The 16,558-nt window shown below is 44.2% G+C and overlaps 1 protein-coding gene across 2 annotated transcripts; it reads left to right on the top strand.

The window, feature by feature from the left end:
* The first annotated feature begins 2,578 nt into the window (after positions 1-2,578).
* On the top strand, positions 2,579-13,865 carry c3h11orf98 (chromosome 3 C11orf98 homolog). Of its 2 annotated transcripts, XM_056277609.1 has the most exons (5): positions 2,579-2,710; positions 3,342-3,466; positions 7,807-7,904; positions 8,054-8,203; positions 13,318-13,865. In XM_056277609.1, exons 1-5 carry the CDS (start codon positions 2,672-2,674, stop codon positions 13,422-13,424), a joined length of 519 nt encoding a protein of 172 aa, XP_056133584.1. In that variant the 5' UTR covers positions 2,579-2,671; the 3' UTR covers positions 13,425-13,865. The 2 variants fall into 2 exon arrangements, with proteins under 2 accessions (XP_056133584.1, XP_056133585.1); XM_056277610.1 differs by lacking the exon at positions 8,054-8,203.
* The last annotated feature ends 2,693 nt before the right edge of the window (positions 13,866-16,558 follow it).

Genomic DNA, 16,558 nt, shown 5'->3' with positions numbered 1-16,558 from the left:
CCTACCCCGCTGCCTCCGCTCAGTGTAAGCATTGCAACAAGACTGGACATTTTGTGCGGGTGTGTCGGTCTTCGCGAACACGCTGTGTGCACGACATGGACTTGCCTGAAGTTCACATTCTCTACTTGCATGAACACGCAGCGTCTGACAAAATCCTTTGCACGGTTACCATTAAGACTGCTACAGTGCCTGTGGAACTGGCGGTGGATTCGGGCTCCCCCGTGTCTATTCTGCCTAAACATCTCTATGAAAAGTACTTCAAAGGAGAAGACCTGCAACCTCCTACAGCAAAGATAGTTAGCTACTCCCGTGCTCCTATCCCTGTGCTTGGATGTCTAACTGCGACTGTGTCCTGGACTGACTCTGCATGTTCAACAGAGCAACAGCTGTGAGGCATTTCCCTTCGTTTTAAATCGACTTCTCCGCGATGATCTCTTCAAAATGAACGTAGTATCGTTTACAAACACAAGACTCGTGGCCCCTTTTTGCCTCACAATCTGCGCACGCACATTTGGCGCATGTAAATAAGGGAACGCGTCCATTATAATGAGCATTTATGCGGGTCTATAATTTATCCATATAAAATTTGTCACAAAAAGTGCATAGATAGTACCTCGTTCAACCAAATCCCTCGGGATTACAAACATGCGTAAAACACACCATCCATCCATCCATCCATCCATTATCCGAACCGCTTATCCTGCTCTCAAGGTCGCGGGGATGCTGGAGCCTATCCCAGCAGTCATCGGGCAGTAGGCGGACCAAACCTTTTGAAAATATTCTTAGTAACAAATGACAATAAAAACAACAATACTGTAGAATATCAGAATCCTTAACAATGAATGTCTTTAATTAGACCGAAAGACACATGGTGCCCCACTATGCTGTCCATCTCAGCCAACAAGCGCTCCTCTTGTTCTTTTCAGCAGGTCTCACCGTGGGACTTGCTTCCCACTCGGATTAATAGCCCAGAAGAAGAGCGTGCTGGCGTGCCACTGTCAGTACAGGCTGAGTCATCTCGAGATGACGCAGGTGTGTGTGAGGCAAGAAGAATGACTAGATTCAGAGAAAGGAAGAAGGAGGACAGTAAGTCTATGTGTTTGACTTTTGGTGCAGAGATGCAAGAAAATTCTGCCTTGATTATGTGAGTTACAGGGTGAGTCCATATGAGAGCGCTTCTCAGATGTTTTTGCTGTCAACTTCATGTTGCTGCAGTGTGTAACGGAAAGTCAGTAGGAGCAAGACGGAATACATACTATATGTGAATGAGAGGGAGGACAGTGGAATGGTGTGGAGCAAGGAGGAGAGGTGACGAAGGTGAATGGATTTAAATGGGGTGAACTGCTCAAAGTAACGGGGAGTGCAGAAGAGAGTATAGGCGGGGTGGAGTGGGTGGAGAAGAGTGTCAGGAGTGATTTGTGACAGAAGGGTACCAGCAAGAGTTAAAGGGAAGGTTTACAAGATGGTAGTGAGACCAGCTATGTTATATGGTTTGGAGACAGTGGCACTGATGAAAAGACAGGAGGAGGAGCTGGAGGTGGCAGAGTTGAAGATGATAAGATTTTCATTGGGAGTGATGAAGAAGGACAGGATTAGGAACGAGTATATTAGAGGGACAGCTCAGGTTGGACGGTTTGGAGACAAAGCAAGAGAGACAAGATTGAGATGGTTTGGACACGTGTGGAGGAGAGATGCTGGGTATATTGGGAGAAGGATGCTGAATATGGAGCTGCCAGGGAAGAGGAGAAGAGGAAGGCCATAGAGGAGGTTTATGGCTGTGGTGAGGGAGGACATGCAGGTGGCTGGTGTGACAGAGGAAGATGCAGAGGACAGGAAGAGATGGAAACGGATGATCCGCTGTGGCGCCCCCCAACGGGAGCAGCCGGTAGTAGTAGTAGTAGTAGTAGTAATAGTAGTAGTAGTATATAAAAATGCAGTCAGAAGATGCGGGAGATGTGGGGAGGACAACTGCAATGTGGAACGTTGTACAGTTGAGAAAGCGCAAGCAAAATGCATGCACTGCAAAGGAAATCGTGATACGGGATCAGCACAGTGTCCAAAAAGAATTAAGGAAAGGAAAGTGAATAAGATGGTAGTGGAAAAAGGATTGTCGACTGATGAGACAGCTACAAGAATGGCGAGGAACAACGAGAATGATGTGGGACAAGAACCCAGTGAGGACAAGTCAGCCAGGAAGTATGCTGAGTTTTGCTTTTGTAAGGACCAGGTGATGTTTTTGGCATTTTTTGGCAACGGTAATTAGTACAAAGAAAATCGGAGAGAATTGACAAAATTGTAGATGCAGCAAGGACATTTCTGGGTGTTATAGGAGCTTCTCTAGAAGGTGTGCAGCAGGTGCTGAAAGAGACTTTTAGTTCCTCCCAGAGACCTGAGAAATAACTAGTTTACATGAGAAGACATGTTTTGTTTTGTTTTGTTTTGTTTTTATTACGTAAATAGATATTCCGGTCCGCTTACTATTCCAGTTAGTGGCAGTAATGTACCAAATCGTCGTTTGCCAACCGCCAATATAGCTGAAGAAGAAGAAGAAGAAGAAGAAGAAGAGGAAGAAGAAGAAGAAGAAGAAGAAGAAGAAGAAGAAGAAGAAGAAGAAGAACACACGTGAGCAAGAAAGAAGAAGAAGACGACACATGTGAGTAGGGAAGCCAACATGGGAGCACCGAGTGGGAAAATAAACAGACCCAAAACAGTAAGTGAGTCGGTATTATGCCGCACATAGTTCAAGTAAAACAATTAAATACAAAGCTTTACGTGTGACGAGTTGTTTTACGGGGGTGATATTATTTTAGGAAGGTTGTCGTTGATTCGGTGGGTTACTGGCCATGGAAGCATAGCGTGTGGCTCTGCTGCCAAAACGCCAGTGAAGAAGTTGGATGGTGAACAAATGAAAAAGCAGAGGTTTTTCTGTGCGGCAGTTAAAACTACTCCAATATCTGCGTTGTCTCAATGTACAATCAGTAAAAAAAGGGGGAACTTGTAAGGACGTGGTCTGGTCAGATTTATGCTCAGTGTTGGATCATTTCATTAAAACAGTGTTCCAAGACTTACTGTTTAAACATAGTCAGATGCACTCAAGAGTTATGCAGTTAGGTTTCACTTGCATAGTCTGGTGGACACACCAATAAGCCAGCAGAAGTAAGCCAGTTTGCTACAGCAGTACGGACTAGATTGGGAAGTATTTTGTATGTAATGGAGATGCCGCCACTACAATTAATATGTGGAAATAGGGTTAAAACTTGGTGATGTCTTGTGATTCTAAGTCTTGGCACAATTATGTCTTGCAAAGAATCTTTCTCTGTGGCTTCGATCTGTTCACACAGGAGCTAGGGAAGAAGCTTTTCAAGCGGCGCAGAGTTCTTGGCAGAGAGAAGAGGAAGAAGAATCAAATTGTTGGGGCAGTGATTGACAAGGGCCTCACCACAATCCATCACTTGAGGAAGAGAAAGTAAGCAACTGGCACTAACTGTTGACAAATGATGTTTGTACCTTACTAATAAACAAAAAAATGATAAACTTAACACAATATCCTGTGAAGAATTACAGATGTAACATCACAATTTGTATAGGTAAAACACACACACAACACAACACAATGCCTCCAATGTCACAAGCCAATCTCTTTGAATCTCTGTAAGCAAAAATGTTGTGAATCAACACGGGCTGTCAGAACTTCCACACATCCCCTTCCAGATTCCATGATGTCTGGTGTTATTGTGTGTTATTTGAGAAGGCCACGAGAAACGCCAGTTTAGTCGTCATGCCTAAACTGTCAGGTGCAAAGGACAATGTAATATTGAGCGTTAAGTAATGTTTCTTCAGAAACCTCTGCAGAAGTTTATTCCACCTGCGAAACTGGGTATACCCTCAGACCTCACTGGTAACGCAGTAGATTTAACTCGGGTTCAGGAACAAGCCGAAAGAAGAAGAAGAAGAAGATATAGTTAGCTAAGTAGGTTTGCAAATACAACACATGTTCTGTGGTTTGGTGAGATGAAACTGTTTTGAAGGAAATAAATAATTCAGTAATCTGAAGTTGAAACATGGATGCCGGGCACAAACGAAATTATTTTCAAAGTCCTGGCAACGGAGAGCATCGCACACTAAATGACTTCTTGAGCACATCAGGAATCAGGAACATGTATTTGTCGGTTCATTCCGTGCACCTGCGCACATGAACTGAAGCGAAACATTGTTTTCCCCCGCCCACGGCAGTGCAACACAAAGACAAAAACACATATCTGAAAACTGCAAGAACACACATATCCAAACTACAAAAAAAAAAAACTACAAGAAGACACATATCCAAACTACAAAAAAACTACAAGAACACACATATCCAAACTACAAAAAAAACTACAAAAAAACTACAAGAACACACATATCCAAACTAAAAAAAACTACAAGAACACATATATCCAAACTACAAAAAAACTGCAAGAACACACATATCCAAACTACAAAAAAAAAAACTACAAGAACGCACACATCCAAACCAGAGCCCTAGAAAGAGAGAGTTGCGTCAATGAGGGGTCAGAACGCGAGAGGGTCACGTGGTTCATGTAGCCGCCGAATAGTTCCAAACGAAGCTTGGCGGGTCGTTTAAATGAACTGCTTAGCCGTGATTTCTGGTAACTACTAACCAATATTTTCAGATTTTTAGATTTATATATATAGACATAGATATATTCCAACATGACACATATTCTATGTGCACTGTTTGGAACTATCCGGGCTCCCATCACGTGGTTCATGTAGCCGCCGAATAGTTCCAAACAAATCTTGGCGGGTCATTTAAATGAACTGCTTAGCCGCGATTTCTGGTAACTACTAACCAATATTTTCAGATTTTTACATTTATATATCGATATAGATATATTCCAACGTGACACATATTCTATGCGCACTGTTTGGAACTATTCGGGGCTCCCATGATCCGCCATTGCTGTTAAATAATTGGCCCATTGACGTCCACCTCTCTCTCTTTCTAGGGCTCTGATCCAAACTACAAAAAAAACTACAAGAACACACATCCAAACTACAAAAAAAAACTGTAAGAACACACATATCCAAACTACAAAAAAACTACAAGAACACACATATCCAAACTACAAAAAAACTACAAGAACACACATATCCAAACTACAAAAAGAAACTACAAAAAACTACAAGAACACACATATCCAAACTACAAAAAAAAACTACAAGAACACATATATCCAAACTACAAAAAAACTGCAAGAACACACATATCCAAACTACAAAAAAAAAACTACAAGAACGCACACATCCAAACCAGAGCCCTAGAAAGAGAGAGTTGCGTCAATGAGGGGTCAGAACGCGAGAGGGTCACGTGGTTCATGTAGCCGCCGAATAGTTCCAAACGAAGCTTGGCGGGTCGTTTAAATGAACTGCTTAGCCGTGATTTCTGGTAACTACTAACCAAGATTTTTAGATTTATATATATAGACATAGATATATTCCAACATGACACATATTCAATGTGCACTGTTTGGAACTATCCGGGCTCCCATCACGTGGTTCATGTAGCCGCCGAATAGTTCCAAACAAAGCTTGGCGGGTCATTTAAATGAACTGCTTAGCCGCGATTTCTGGTAACTACTAACTAATATTTTCAGATTTTTACATTTATATATCGATATAGATATATTCCAACGTGACACATATTCTATGCGCACTGTTTGGAACTATCCGGGGCTCCCATGATCCGCCATTGCTGTTAAATAATTGGCCCATTGACGTCCACCTCTCTCTCTTTCTAGGGCTCTGATCCAAACTACAAAAAAAACTACAAGAACACACATATCCAAACTACAAAAAGAAACTACAAAAAAACTACAAGAACACACATATCCAAACTACAAAAAAAAACTACAAGAACACATATATCCAAACTACAAAAAAACTGCAAGAACACACATATCCAAACTACAAAAAAAAAACTACAAGAACGCACACATCCAAACCAGAGCCCTAGAAAGAGAGAGTTGCGTCAATGAGGGGTCAGAACGCGAGAGGGTCACGTGGTTCATGTAGCCGCCGAATAGTTCCAAACGAAGCTTGGCGGGTCGTTTAAATGAACTGCTTAGCCGTGATTTCTGGTAACTACTAACCAATATTTTCAGATTTTAGATTTATATATATAGACATAGATATATTCCAACATGACACATATTCTATGTGCACTGTTTGAAACTATCCGGGCTCTCATCACGTGGTTCATGTAGCCGCCGAATAGTTCCAAACGAAGCTTGGCGGGTCGTTTAAATGAACTGCTTAGCCGTGATTTCTGGTAACTACTAACCAATATTTTCAGATTTTTACATTTATATATCGATATAGATATATTCCAACGTGACACATATTCTATGCGCACTGTTTGGAACTATTCGGGGCTCCCATGATCCGCCATTGCTGTTAAATAATTGGCCCATTGACGTCCACCTCTCTCTCTTTCTAGGGCTCTGATCCAAACTACAAGAACACACATCCAAACTACAAAAAAAACTGTAAGAACACACATATCCAAACTACAAAAAAACTACAAGAACACACATATCCAAACTACAAAAAGAAACTACAAAAAAACTACAAGAACACACATATCCAAACTACAAAAAAAAACTACAAGAACACATATATCCAAACTACAAAAAAACTGCAAGAACTCACATATCCAAACTACAAAAAAAAAACTACAAGAACGCACACATCCAAACCAGAGCCCTAGAAAGAGAGAGTTGCGTCAATGAGGGGTCAGAACGCGAGAGGGTCACGTGGTTCATGTAGCCGCCGAATAGTTCCAAACGAAGCTTGGCGGGTCGTTTAAATGAACTGCTTAGCCGTGATTTCTGGTAACTACTAACCAATATTTTCCGATTTTAGATTTATATATATAGACATAGATATATTCCAACATGACACATATTCTATGTGCACTGTTTGAAACTATCCGGGCTCTCATCACGTGGTTCATGTAGCCGCCGAATAGTTCCAAACAAAGCTTGGCGGGTCATTTAAATGAACTGCTTAGCCGCGATTTCTGGTAACTACTAACTAATATTCTCAGATTTTTACATTTATATATCGATATAGATATATTCCAACGTGACACATATTCTATGCGCACTGTTTGGAACTATTCGGGGCTCCCATGATCCGCCATTGCTGTTAAATAATTGGCCCATTGACGTCCACCTCTCTCTCTTTCTAGGGCTCTGATCCAAACTACAAAAAAAACTACAAGAACACACATCCAAACTACAAAAAAAAACTGTAAGAACACACATATCCAAACTACAAAAAAACTACAAGAACACACATATCCAAACTACAAAAAACTACAAGAACACACATATCCAAACTACAAAAAAACTACAAGAACACATATCCAAACTACAAAAAAAAACTACAAGAACACATATATCCAAACTACAAGAACACACATTTCCATCATGTTAAAAAAAAAACAAAACATTTTCACTGTCCCTAAACTGGAGAAACAACATTTCGTTTCATTTCTTGTGTGCAAGTACATGAGGTGACATGACAAAGTGTTCCTGATTTGACTGACAGCCGATGATGACCAGGCGTTTGTAGAACACTGGAGATCCGTATGTGACCGTCTAGTTTCAATTCAGTGTTGGAGCATCACGCCTCTGCTCTCAGGCTGCTCCCGGGTCAGAGCACATGTTGTTACCGTGCAGTCATGAGTGCCATCTGAATCTTGCTGTGTGTTGAGGTTTTTTTTTCTCGTTTCACTTTCAGCTCTAGCCCACGAGCAAACATCACTTTATCTGGGAAAAAGAAACGCAAGCTCCTCAAACAGCTTCACCACATGCAGAGGGAAAACGCTGGCATGGAAGGTAGTGCTACACCTGTTCGTTTGGGGTCAGACCGTTTCTGTCTGTCTGTTCCATCATTTTTACAGATGAGAATTTGATGCTGCAGTGAGTTTAATTAGATATTTTCTTTTTACATTTCTGAACACACCCAACCCACCACATTCATGCAGTGTTTAGGGTTAGAGAGCTCCATTCAGCCTTGTCCACAGACAATGATCAGGAACCATCCAGCCATCCATCCATCCATTACCTGAACCGCTTATCCTGCTCTCAGGGTCCTGGGGATGCTGGAGCCTATCCCAGCAGTCATTGGGCAGCAGGTGGGGAGACACCCTAGACAGGCCACCAGGCCATCACAGGGCCGACACACACACACACACACACACACACACACACACACACATTCATACCTAGGGCCAATTTAGTACAGCCAATTCACCTGATCTACATGTATTTGGACTGTGGGAGAAAACCGGAGCCCCCGGAGGAAACCCACGCAGACACGGGGAGAACATGCAAACTCCACACAGAGGACGACCCAGCTTGACCCACCAATGTTGTACTACCCCGGGGCTCGAACACAGGCCTGCTTGCTGTGAGGCGACCGCGCAAACCACTGTGCCACAGTGCCGCCAATCAGGAACCATTTTTATCATGTTGGATTTGTCTGTATGCAGGGCTGCTAATAATTACTACCACGGTAGTTGGTTCAAACAACGTAGTGTAGCAAGCAACATCCAATGTGAAGGCTTGACTTGTCACAATGCTGCTCCACACACGTCCCTCTCCCTGTCTGACTATGTTTTTATGAGGGTCTAATAGATTCAGGTTCACAGATACAGTTGACCATGATTAGCCTTCCATACATCAACAAGCAATGGTACCTGGGGCGCCCGGGTAGCATGGCGGTCTATTCCGTTGCCTGCCAACATGGGGATTGCCGGTTCGAATCCCCGTGTTACCTCCGGCTTGGTCAAGCGTTGACACATGCGCAAAAGCACATGTGTCATGCGCAAAAGATGCGGCTCTAAGAGCCAATGCTTTGTAGTGAATCAGAAGAGCCAACTCCCATGGAGTGAGAGCCAGCTCCCCAGTTTTTTTCCTTTCGCTGCTCAGCTCTCATTCTCAGTGGCTCAGCTCTGCTCACGGCACAACTTTGTTTTGATTGGCAGCATGGCGGCCATGCGGCCAATCACATGTGAGGATATAGGATCATACCATTATGTGAAAGCAGAGAGGACAGACGTCTGTCCCCTCAGTCAGTGACTGAGTGAGACAGCAGACAGCGGTAAGGAGGAGAGTGCGAGTGCGTCACGTCGCATTGCGAAAACACGTAAATATGAGTGACACCCGTAAACGAAGCAGCATCTGGCTGCAGTTTAAAGATATTGGGAATAGCAGAGCACAGTGCCTTCACTGTAAAATGAAATAACATCAAGAGCAGGTTCCACCACAAACCTGCACAGACACATCAGAACTGTCCATCCCACAGTGCAGTTGGAGGAGAGAGGGCAAGCTGGCTCAACGTCTACTGACCCTGGTGTACCTGGTCCCAAACCAACAACAACTGCTGCAGCATCTACTGCCGTCCCCACAAATGCAAGTATAACCCCTCCTACTGCAACTCAAAGCAAAATAAGTCAGTTTATACCAAAACACATAACCCCAGCCAAACAGCACAGTATTGATGAGGAGATGGCTAAAATGATTGCCACTGATTTCCAGTCCTTTTCCATTGTGGAGGACAAAGGCTTTAAAAGTTTTGTCAAAGCCTTAAATCCCACGTACACTCTACCCAGTAGATAAACACTGTCCCAAACAATGATCCCAAAACTATATGACACAGAACGTGCATTATGGCAAGAAAGAGTGGAAAAAAGCTCCATCAGTTTGCCTGACAACTGACTGCTGGACCTCCAGAACCACCTGCTCTTTCATGTCTGTCACTTGCCACTTTATTGAAAATTACAAGATGACATCTTACCTGCTGGACTGCTTTGAGTTTTGTGTCTGACAGACACACTGCAGAAAACTTGGCAGAGGAGCTATTAAGAGTGGCAAGTAGAGGACAAAGTGGTATGCTGTGTGAGTGATAATGCTGCAAACATCACCAAAGCCATAAAAATTCTGAAGTCGACCCACCACCCATGTCTGGCGCATACATTAAACCTGATGATTAAGATGCCCTGAAGGTGGTGAAAACAACCGTGGACAAGGTAAAGGCTATTGTGGAGTTCTTCTACAAAAGCGCAGTAGCTGCAGAGAGGCTGAAGTCCACACAGCGCCAGATGGAGTTGCCCGAACTGAGGCCCAAACAAGAGTGTGCCACTCAACATTTTATATGTTGAAACGCATTCTTGAAACAAAAGATGCCATCATCTCCACCCTGGCCCTTGTTGATATGTTAAGTCAAGAGGAATGGGAGCTGGTGAAAGAGGTTTGCACCGTTCTGCAACCATTTGAGGAGGTGACTGTGGAGATAAGTGCAGACAGGTACCTTGGACAATTGTTTTTTCTCTACTACTATTCAGTCACTATTATACATTGCAGAAACAACACATATAATAGATAAAACTAAATTGAAAAAAGCAATATGCCACATAATTTAAAAAAAGCCTAAATTTAAAAGTTGCTGTTTTCTCTCCTTCAGCCATATCACAGCCTCCAAAATGCTCCTGCTTTGCAAAGGTCTGCGGTGGGTGACAGCCCAACACCAACGGACAGTAACCGTGCAGAAAGTGAAGGAATTGGTTGCGGCTCTTTGTTCAGCCATGGACCGAAAATTTCTGCGTATGGAGTTCAACACTGTCCTCTCAGAAACCACATTACTGGATCATAGGTTTAAAAAGCTTGCATTCAGTGACAACAGAGCTGTTGATGAGGCACTTCAGAGAATAAGTGTAGCAGCAGCAAAATGCACCCCTAGCAGCCAGCCAGCTCCACCATTAGAGGGCCAAGTGGAGGAGGAGCCACAAACTTCTGCTGTGTGGAGGCTCTTTGATGAAAGAGCTATAGGAGATGCTGCAAGGAGAAATCCTATAGCTGATGCTGTAATGGAGATGAGATCTTATCTTGAGGAGCCCCTCATCCAACGATCAGAAGACCCACTGAGCTGGTGGCAGGCCAAGGCCTCAGTCTTCCCACGCCTGGTGAAGGTGATGGAGGGGAGACTGTGTATTGTTGCAACATCTGTTCCTTCCGAGAGAATATTCTCAAAAACAGGGCAGATACTCACAGAAAGGAGAAATCGCATTAGCCCATCCAAGCTGAGACATCTGATTTTTCTCAATGCCAACCTGCACTGAGGACATTCATACTGTTTGGTTAGTGAGTTTGGTTCTGTTTTTTGTTCTGTTCTGGTTCTGTTCTGTGGATTTGTTTGCAGTGTTTTGTTCATTTGTTTTTGTGCAATTAAAAGTTTGATTAAAATATTAAACAAAAGTAAGAATGCCTGCTTTTGTAACAGAACAAATGCACAAAATGAGGCAATTATAAGGCTTCTCATAAAGATTCAAAAAAGGACTGGTTGTTAAAATCCCTAGTGTTTGCACTGCAACAGTTTCAGTGGGAATTAAACTGGAGATGTCTGCCAAGGTGACATTGCCACCACCAGGACACATCATCAGTTGTGTACCCCAGCATCACAGGGTGTTTCGGCCTTTTGTCACAAGACACCCTCCGCTGAGGCAGGCCCACCACAGGTTGATCGGTCCTGGGTGTGTGACCTGTGGTTAGCTGTTCACCCTGGCAGCCCAGACGGCGTCTCTCCTTTTGATCCAGATCCAGTGGCTACTCCTCTCAGCAGTGTTGGCTAGCTCTTTGATCACTCTCCTGTGGGCCTGCCCCCTGACTCCTAGTTCCCTCAGGAGTTTTGCTGTGGAGCTGGCGACAAAGCCCCTACAACCCACTTCCACAGGGCGCACCTTCACCTCTGCCACCTTCTACGTCTCGGTGGCGGAGGGCAGATTTCGCCTCCAGCACAGCTGCAGCTGGGGTCCATTTCTTCCCTGTTGTTAGGGTTGGAGCAACTCCTCTCACTACCGGGTCTCTGAAACACTGAATGCAAAAGGGTTTATCAACACACAAACCATTCATAGTTGCCAAGTTAGGCTAAAATATGAGGCTACAAATTATACTAAATTAAGAGCCATTTGAGAGCCGAAAGAGCCGGCTCTTCTTTGGGAACTGTGCCAAAAGAGCCGGCTCTCTGAAAAGAGCCGAACTTCCCATCACTAGTCCCTACAGACACAACTGGCCGTGTCTGCGGGTGGAAAGCCGGATGTGGGTATGTGTCCTGGTCGCTGCACTAGCGCCTCCTGTTGTGGATTTTCCTTTATCCTTAAATGGGCTCTTGCCCCGGCAACCCCTGGGGAGAATAATCACCACACAAATACTGGAGCAAACAGAGAATCTTTAATGCATCTGCAGATGGAGAGACATAAGACCACACAGAGGTTCGTTTGTGTGGATATGCTCTGCCTCTGGGCTGGAGGTAGTGGTTTTTTATAGCAGAGTCCGTCGCATCATACCCTGTGTTTCCTGCCTTAACTAAGGTGTCGTCTTACAAAGGTATGCAGGAAACCATCTGAGTTAATGATGTTCTGTGACTGATGAGTGTCTGTATGTCCATTACTCTTATCTTTGCTGTCCCAGTGCCTGGGACGCGGCAAAGGGGGTGCAATCATGATAAAATGGCTATGTGAGCCCATGGGGGCACGCATGAGAACAATGGGTATGTGTGTCTGCATTGAGTGAGAAGTTTCATACACACAGAGAAGTAGAAAACTACAGAGTACATACGGAGTGCATATGGAGTACATTTTGTACTCCACACTCCTCTGGTCGGTTGGGGTGCCTGTTCAGGGGAGAGGGGGAACTGAGGGGAATAGCGTGATCCTCCCATGCGCTACATCCCCCTGGCAAAACTCCTCACTGTCAGGTGAAAAGAAGTGGCTGGCAACGCCATATGTACCACATGTGGTAGTCTGCAGCCCTACCTGGATCGGCAGAGGGGGTGGAGCAGAGACGGCTTGAAAGAGTGGGGTAATTGGCCATGTACAGTTGGGGAGAAAGGGGGGGGGGCAATGATACCTGGTACAAATGTATTTTGGCAAAATAATTTCAGGGTTAATTTTGAATGCACCAAGCTTTAGTGTTCATGTGTTGCTTTCGGGCTGTTAAATAACAGTTTAGCCACTCTGTAGCTGTTAATTAGCCTAGCAAAGCTAGCCTACAAAATGTCTTAAGGGTTGCAATGATTTTTAAGGATGCTTAACAGAATTATCACTTTTCATCTTTTCCAAAAATATTCTTAGAACAGATACAGTGACGCTGTTCTTTTGTTTGTCTGTTGTCAAAACCAGACTCAAAAATGGACCACGATGCACTGTTTGTGATCCCTGTGCGTGTTTTGTCTGCTGTTGTCTCACTTTAGTTGAAGCAACCATGGAAACGAAGAAACGGGCCTCCACATCAGCACCATCCAAAAAGAAGAAACCAGCTGCATCCACGCAGGATGTTGAAATGGGGAATATTGAATAACATGAGGGGCCCAGCCGTGTGGGACAATATCCTGCCTCGGAATGGACATATAGCAGTTTGATCAGCCTTGAATTAAGTCCTGAATTAGGATGGTGGTAAACGGACGCCCTGCAACCACGAGTGGAAAGAGAGTCAGTTTTCACTGTTAATGCCCAGAAGCCTTCAGTCATTTTAGGTTGTGCATTTACTTTTACATGGGGGTAGAGGGACAAAATACAAAACAACTGGGCGATATGCAAGAATACCAGAAAGTTGGAATAACTTTGGAAAAGTATGCTTTCCAAACCTTCCTAAATGTTCCTCAATATGCTTGGGATATTTTTATATACTAGCTGGTTGATTATTTTTTACTGAATTGGTAACGTAATGTACATTAATTGACCTTATCATTTCTCTTTATGTATCCTGCATATATTTCTTTTGGCTATTAAATATGCCCCTTTCTCATTTTGGTGTGCTGCAGTGTGGTGAGTGAAGTGAAAATGTCAGCTTGTGTGTGTTTCTTTAGTATATTCGGTGTTCTCTAATTATGATTTGCTTGCGATCTAAAACTGGGGTTTGGTTCAGTTGGATGAGTAATGTTAATATTTCAGAGAGGCGTATCGTGAGTCATTATAGGCATCGCTGCATGATGCTAAAGCAACATATCTAACAACTACGGGGATATGGACGTTCAAATATAGACTTGACAGTCAGCTCTATCTATTGATGATCAGTTAATGAATTGGGGTCTTTGTGAAGCCTGGGTTTAAGAGGGTTATGTTTGGAAACACAAAAATAGGAATAGACAGTTTATATTTATTTTAGGCTGAACAACCTTTTTTTAACATTTTATTTATTCATTTTTTATCATCCACAATTGTGTTTTCCATTGCAACAATACAACGTCAGAAATTCAGTACAGGGGAGAGTCAAAACACAAGTAATGTTAGTCTAAATATAATACAATGCAACACAGAGACAATAAAAGGAATAAAATAAACAAGGAAAGGCTGACACAAAGATGAACGTATGGGCTTGATGATCAGATGATGATAGGAGCCACTATGTTGGGAGTCTCAGAAACAAACGAGATAAATAAGCTGTTCGTTTATCTAATGTGTTTAATATTTTCTTCCAAGATGAGAGATGATTGCTTTGCCTTTCTGTTGGAAGTTATTTTGGGGGAGGACTTGGAAAAGAATATCAGATCAATGTGAAATGATGGAATATTGGGCTTGGAGCCCATCACCTTGGATTTGTGAATGTGAAATTTACCAAACAAACACGGAATTTTGAGAGCGTTATCTACAGAAAATAGGAATAGACATTTTTTCTCCATTCTTTATTGAACACATTTTCATATACAACGGTACAAACAAAGACATAGACAATAGAAAACAACAATAAAAGGGATAAATAAACAAAAAGATGACATTTTACAGTGCCAGAGTTTGTGTTATGTGCAGCATATTAAATTCACCTAGTAACGTAAACGTCTTAATAGCTCTTTTGTTGTTAAGATGAATAAAATGGTGCCATATTGTTTAAGTTGGTGAATAAAGTGCAGGGAATTTGGCTCGGGAACAGCCATGTCCGCGGTCTGGCGGGGGAGAGGGGCGGGTCTTGCTGAAGGGGGCGTGACCTCCCCGCCAGTCTGCCGAGGACAAAGACGGAAAATGGGTCAGACGCGGAGTGGGTGACGAACCGGATCACGCAGCAGCAAGCGGCCGTGGTGTTACGCCGTCCCGCCCGGATGAAGGCGCCCCGTCTCCTCACCATGTAGCGGGAGAGGAGCGTCTCCAACACGGCGCCTCGGGGACGATCACACCGCACACCGGAGACGTCTGGGAGGACCTACTTTCTTTGTGAAACCAGTTCCGTTGTCGGCGGTATTCGTCATGTCGGCAGCGGCTTCGGGCGGCCGGCGCGTCCTGTGAGCGGTGACTGCCGTGACCGGACCGACGTGGATGATGGGCTTCCGCTGGTTTTCCGCTTCAACGACCCGCGTTGAACCGTCGGATGCAGCCTGCTGTTAAAAAAGGTAAAAAAAAGAAATAAAAAGCGGGTGTTGGAAATGGTTTGAAAGAAGAGAAAAGACGCTCCGCATGCTGAGCTTTACATCGAGCCGCGTCACGTGGTAAGCTCATTATTAGACGTTAGACAAGACCAGCCCTGAGTACGCCTGGTAAGATGTCCTCGGGGGGGACGGCCCTGTGGTGGCCTGGTAAGATGTCCTCAGGGGAACGGCCCTGAGTACGCCTGGTAAGATGTCCTAAGGGAGACGGCCCTGTGGTGGCCTAGTAAGATGTCCTCAGGGGGACTGCCCTGAGTACGCCTGGTAAGATGTCCTCAGGGGACTGCCCTGTGGTGGCCTGGTAAGATGTCCTCAGGGGGACAGCCCTGTGGTGGCCTGTCCAGGGTGTCTCTCCGCCTGCCGCCCAGTGACTGCTGGGATAGGCTCCAGCATCCCCGCCACCCTGATTGAGATAAGCGGTTCGGATAATGGACGGATGGATATCCTACGACTAGTGCCCATCCTGCAGATGACAGGTGGATGGCGCGCTGGATGGAAAACGGGGCCGGAGGAACGGTAATGCCGGCCGGGTGGTATCCAGATCCTCCCGGATGACGATAATTACACCATATTCACGTATTGTCTATTATAGCCGTTCCTGCTTCCGGTGAGAAAGTCCCCACCGATGTGCGTTAGGACTCGGTACAGCGCAGAGGCCTCGGGTAATAAAAGGGCTACGTGTTCTTGCCGGGCGTTTGTAGACCCCTCGATACTGGCGCCACTGGGGATAAGCCCAGTAAACATAACGGGGCTGCTCTTGAGGTTCCTGCTGGCTGCTTATCTTGATGCTCCATCCTCTGGTCCATTATCGGCTCCATCTCTGCATATGCCTCCATGCTAGGCCTGGAGCCTATACCTAAAATGAGCCGTTTCCCATCAGTCGTGTGTGTGTGTGCGTATATATAAAGATCAGCGATGTAGTGGTAAATTACGCGGGTAAATTATGATCTAGTCAGTAAACCATGATCTACAGTCAGTGATCATCATTAGGCTACCAATACAATCATTTCGGAAAAAAACATTAATTTATGAATTTTCCCATTGACATTCAATACAACAAGTACAATAACGGTCAAAT

This window comes from Lampris incognitus, chromosome 3 (assembly GCF_029633865.1).
Source record: "Lampris incognitus isolate fLamInc1 chromosome 3, fLamInc1.hap2, whole genome shotgun sequence".
Lineage (NCBI taxonomy): Eukaryota > Metazoa > Chordata > Actinopteri > Lampriformes > Lampridae > Lampris > Lampris incognitus.
The sequence above is the reverse complement of the archived record's forward strand: the minus strand, read 5'-3'. Positions and strand labels throughout refer to the sequence as shown.

Excerpts from the sequence above, each read along its gene's own strand:
- c3h11orf98 (XM_056277609.1), top strand. The coding sequence starts at position 2,672 with ATGGGAGCACCGAGTGGGAAAATAAACAGACCCAAAACA. Across the intron at positions 2,711-3,341 it reads AAATAAACAGACCCAAAACA|GAGCTAGGGAAGAAGCTTTT; the intron begins GTAAGTGAGTCG and ends CTGTTCACACAG. Across the intron at positions 7,905-8,053 it reads GGAAAACGCTGGCATGGAAG|TGTTTAGGGTTAGAGAGCTC; the intron begins GTAGTGCTACAC and ends ACATTCATGCAG.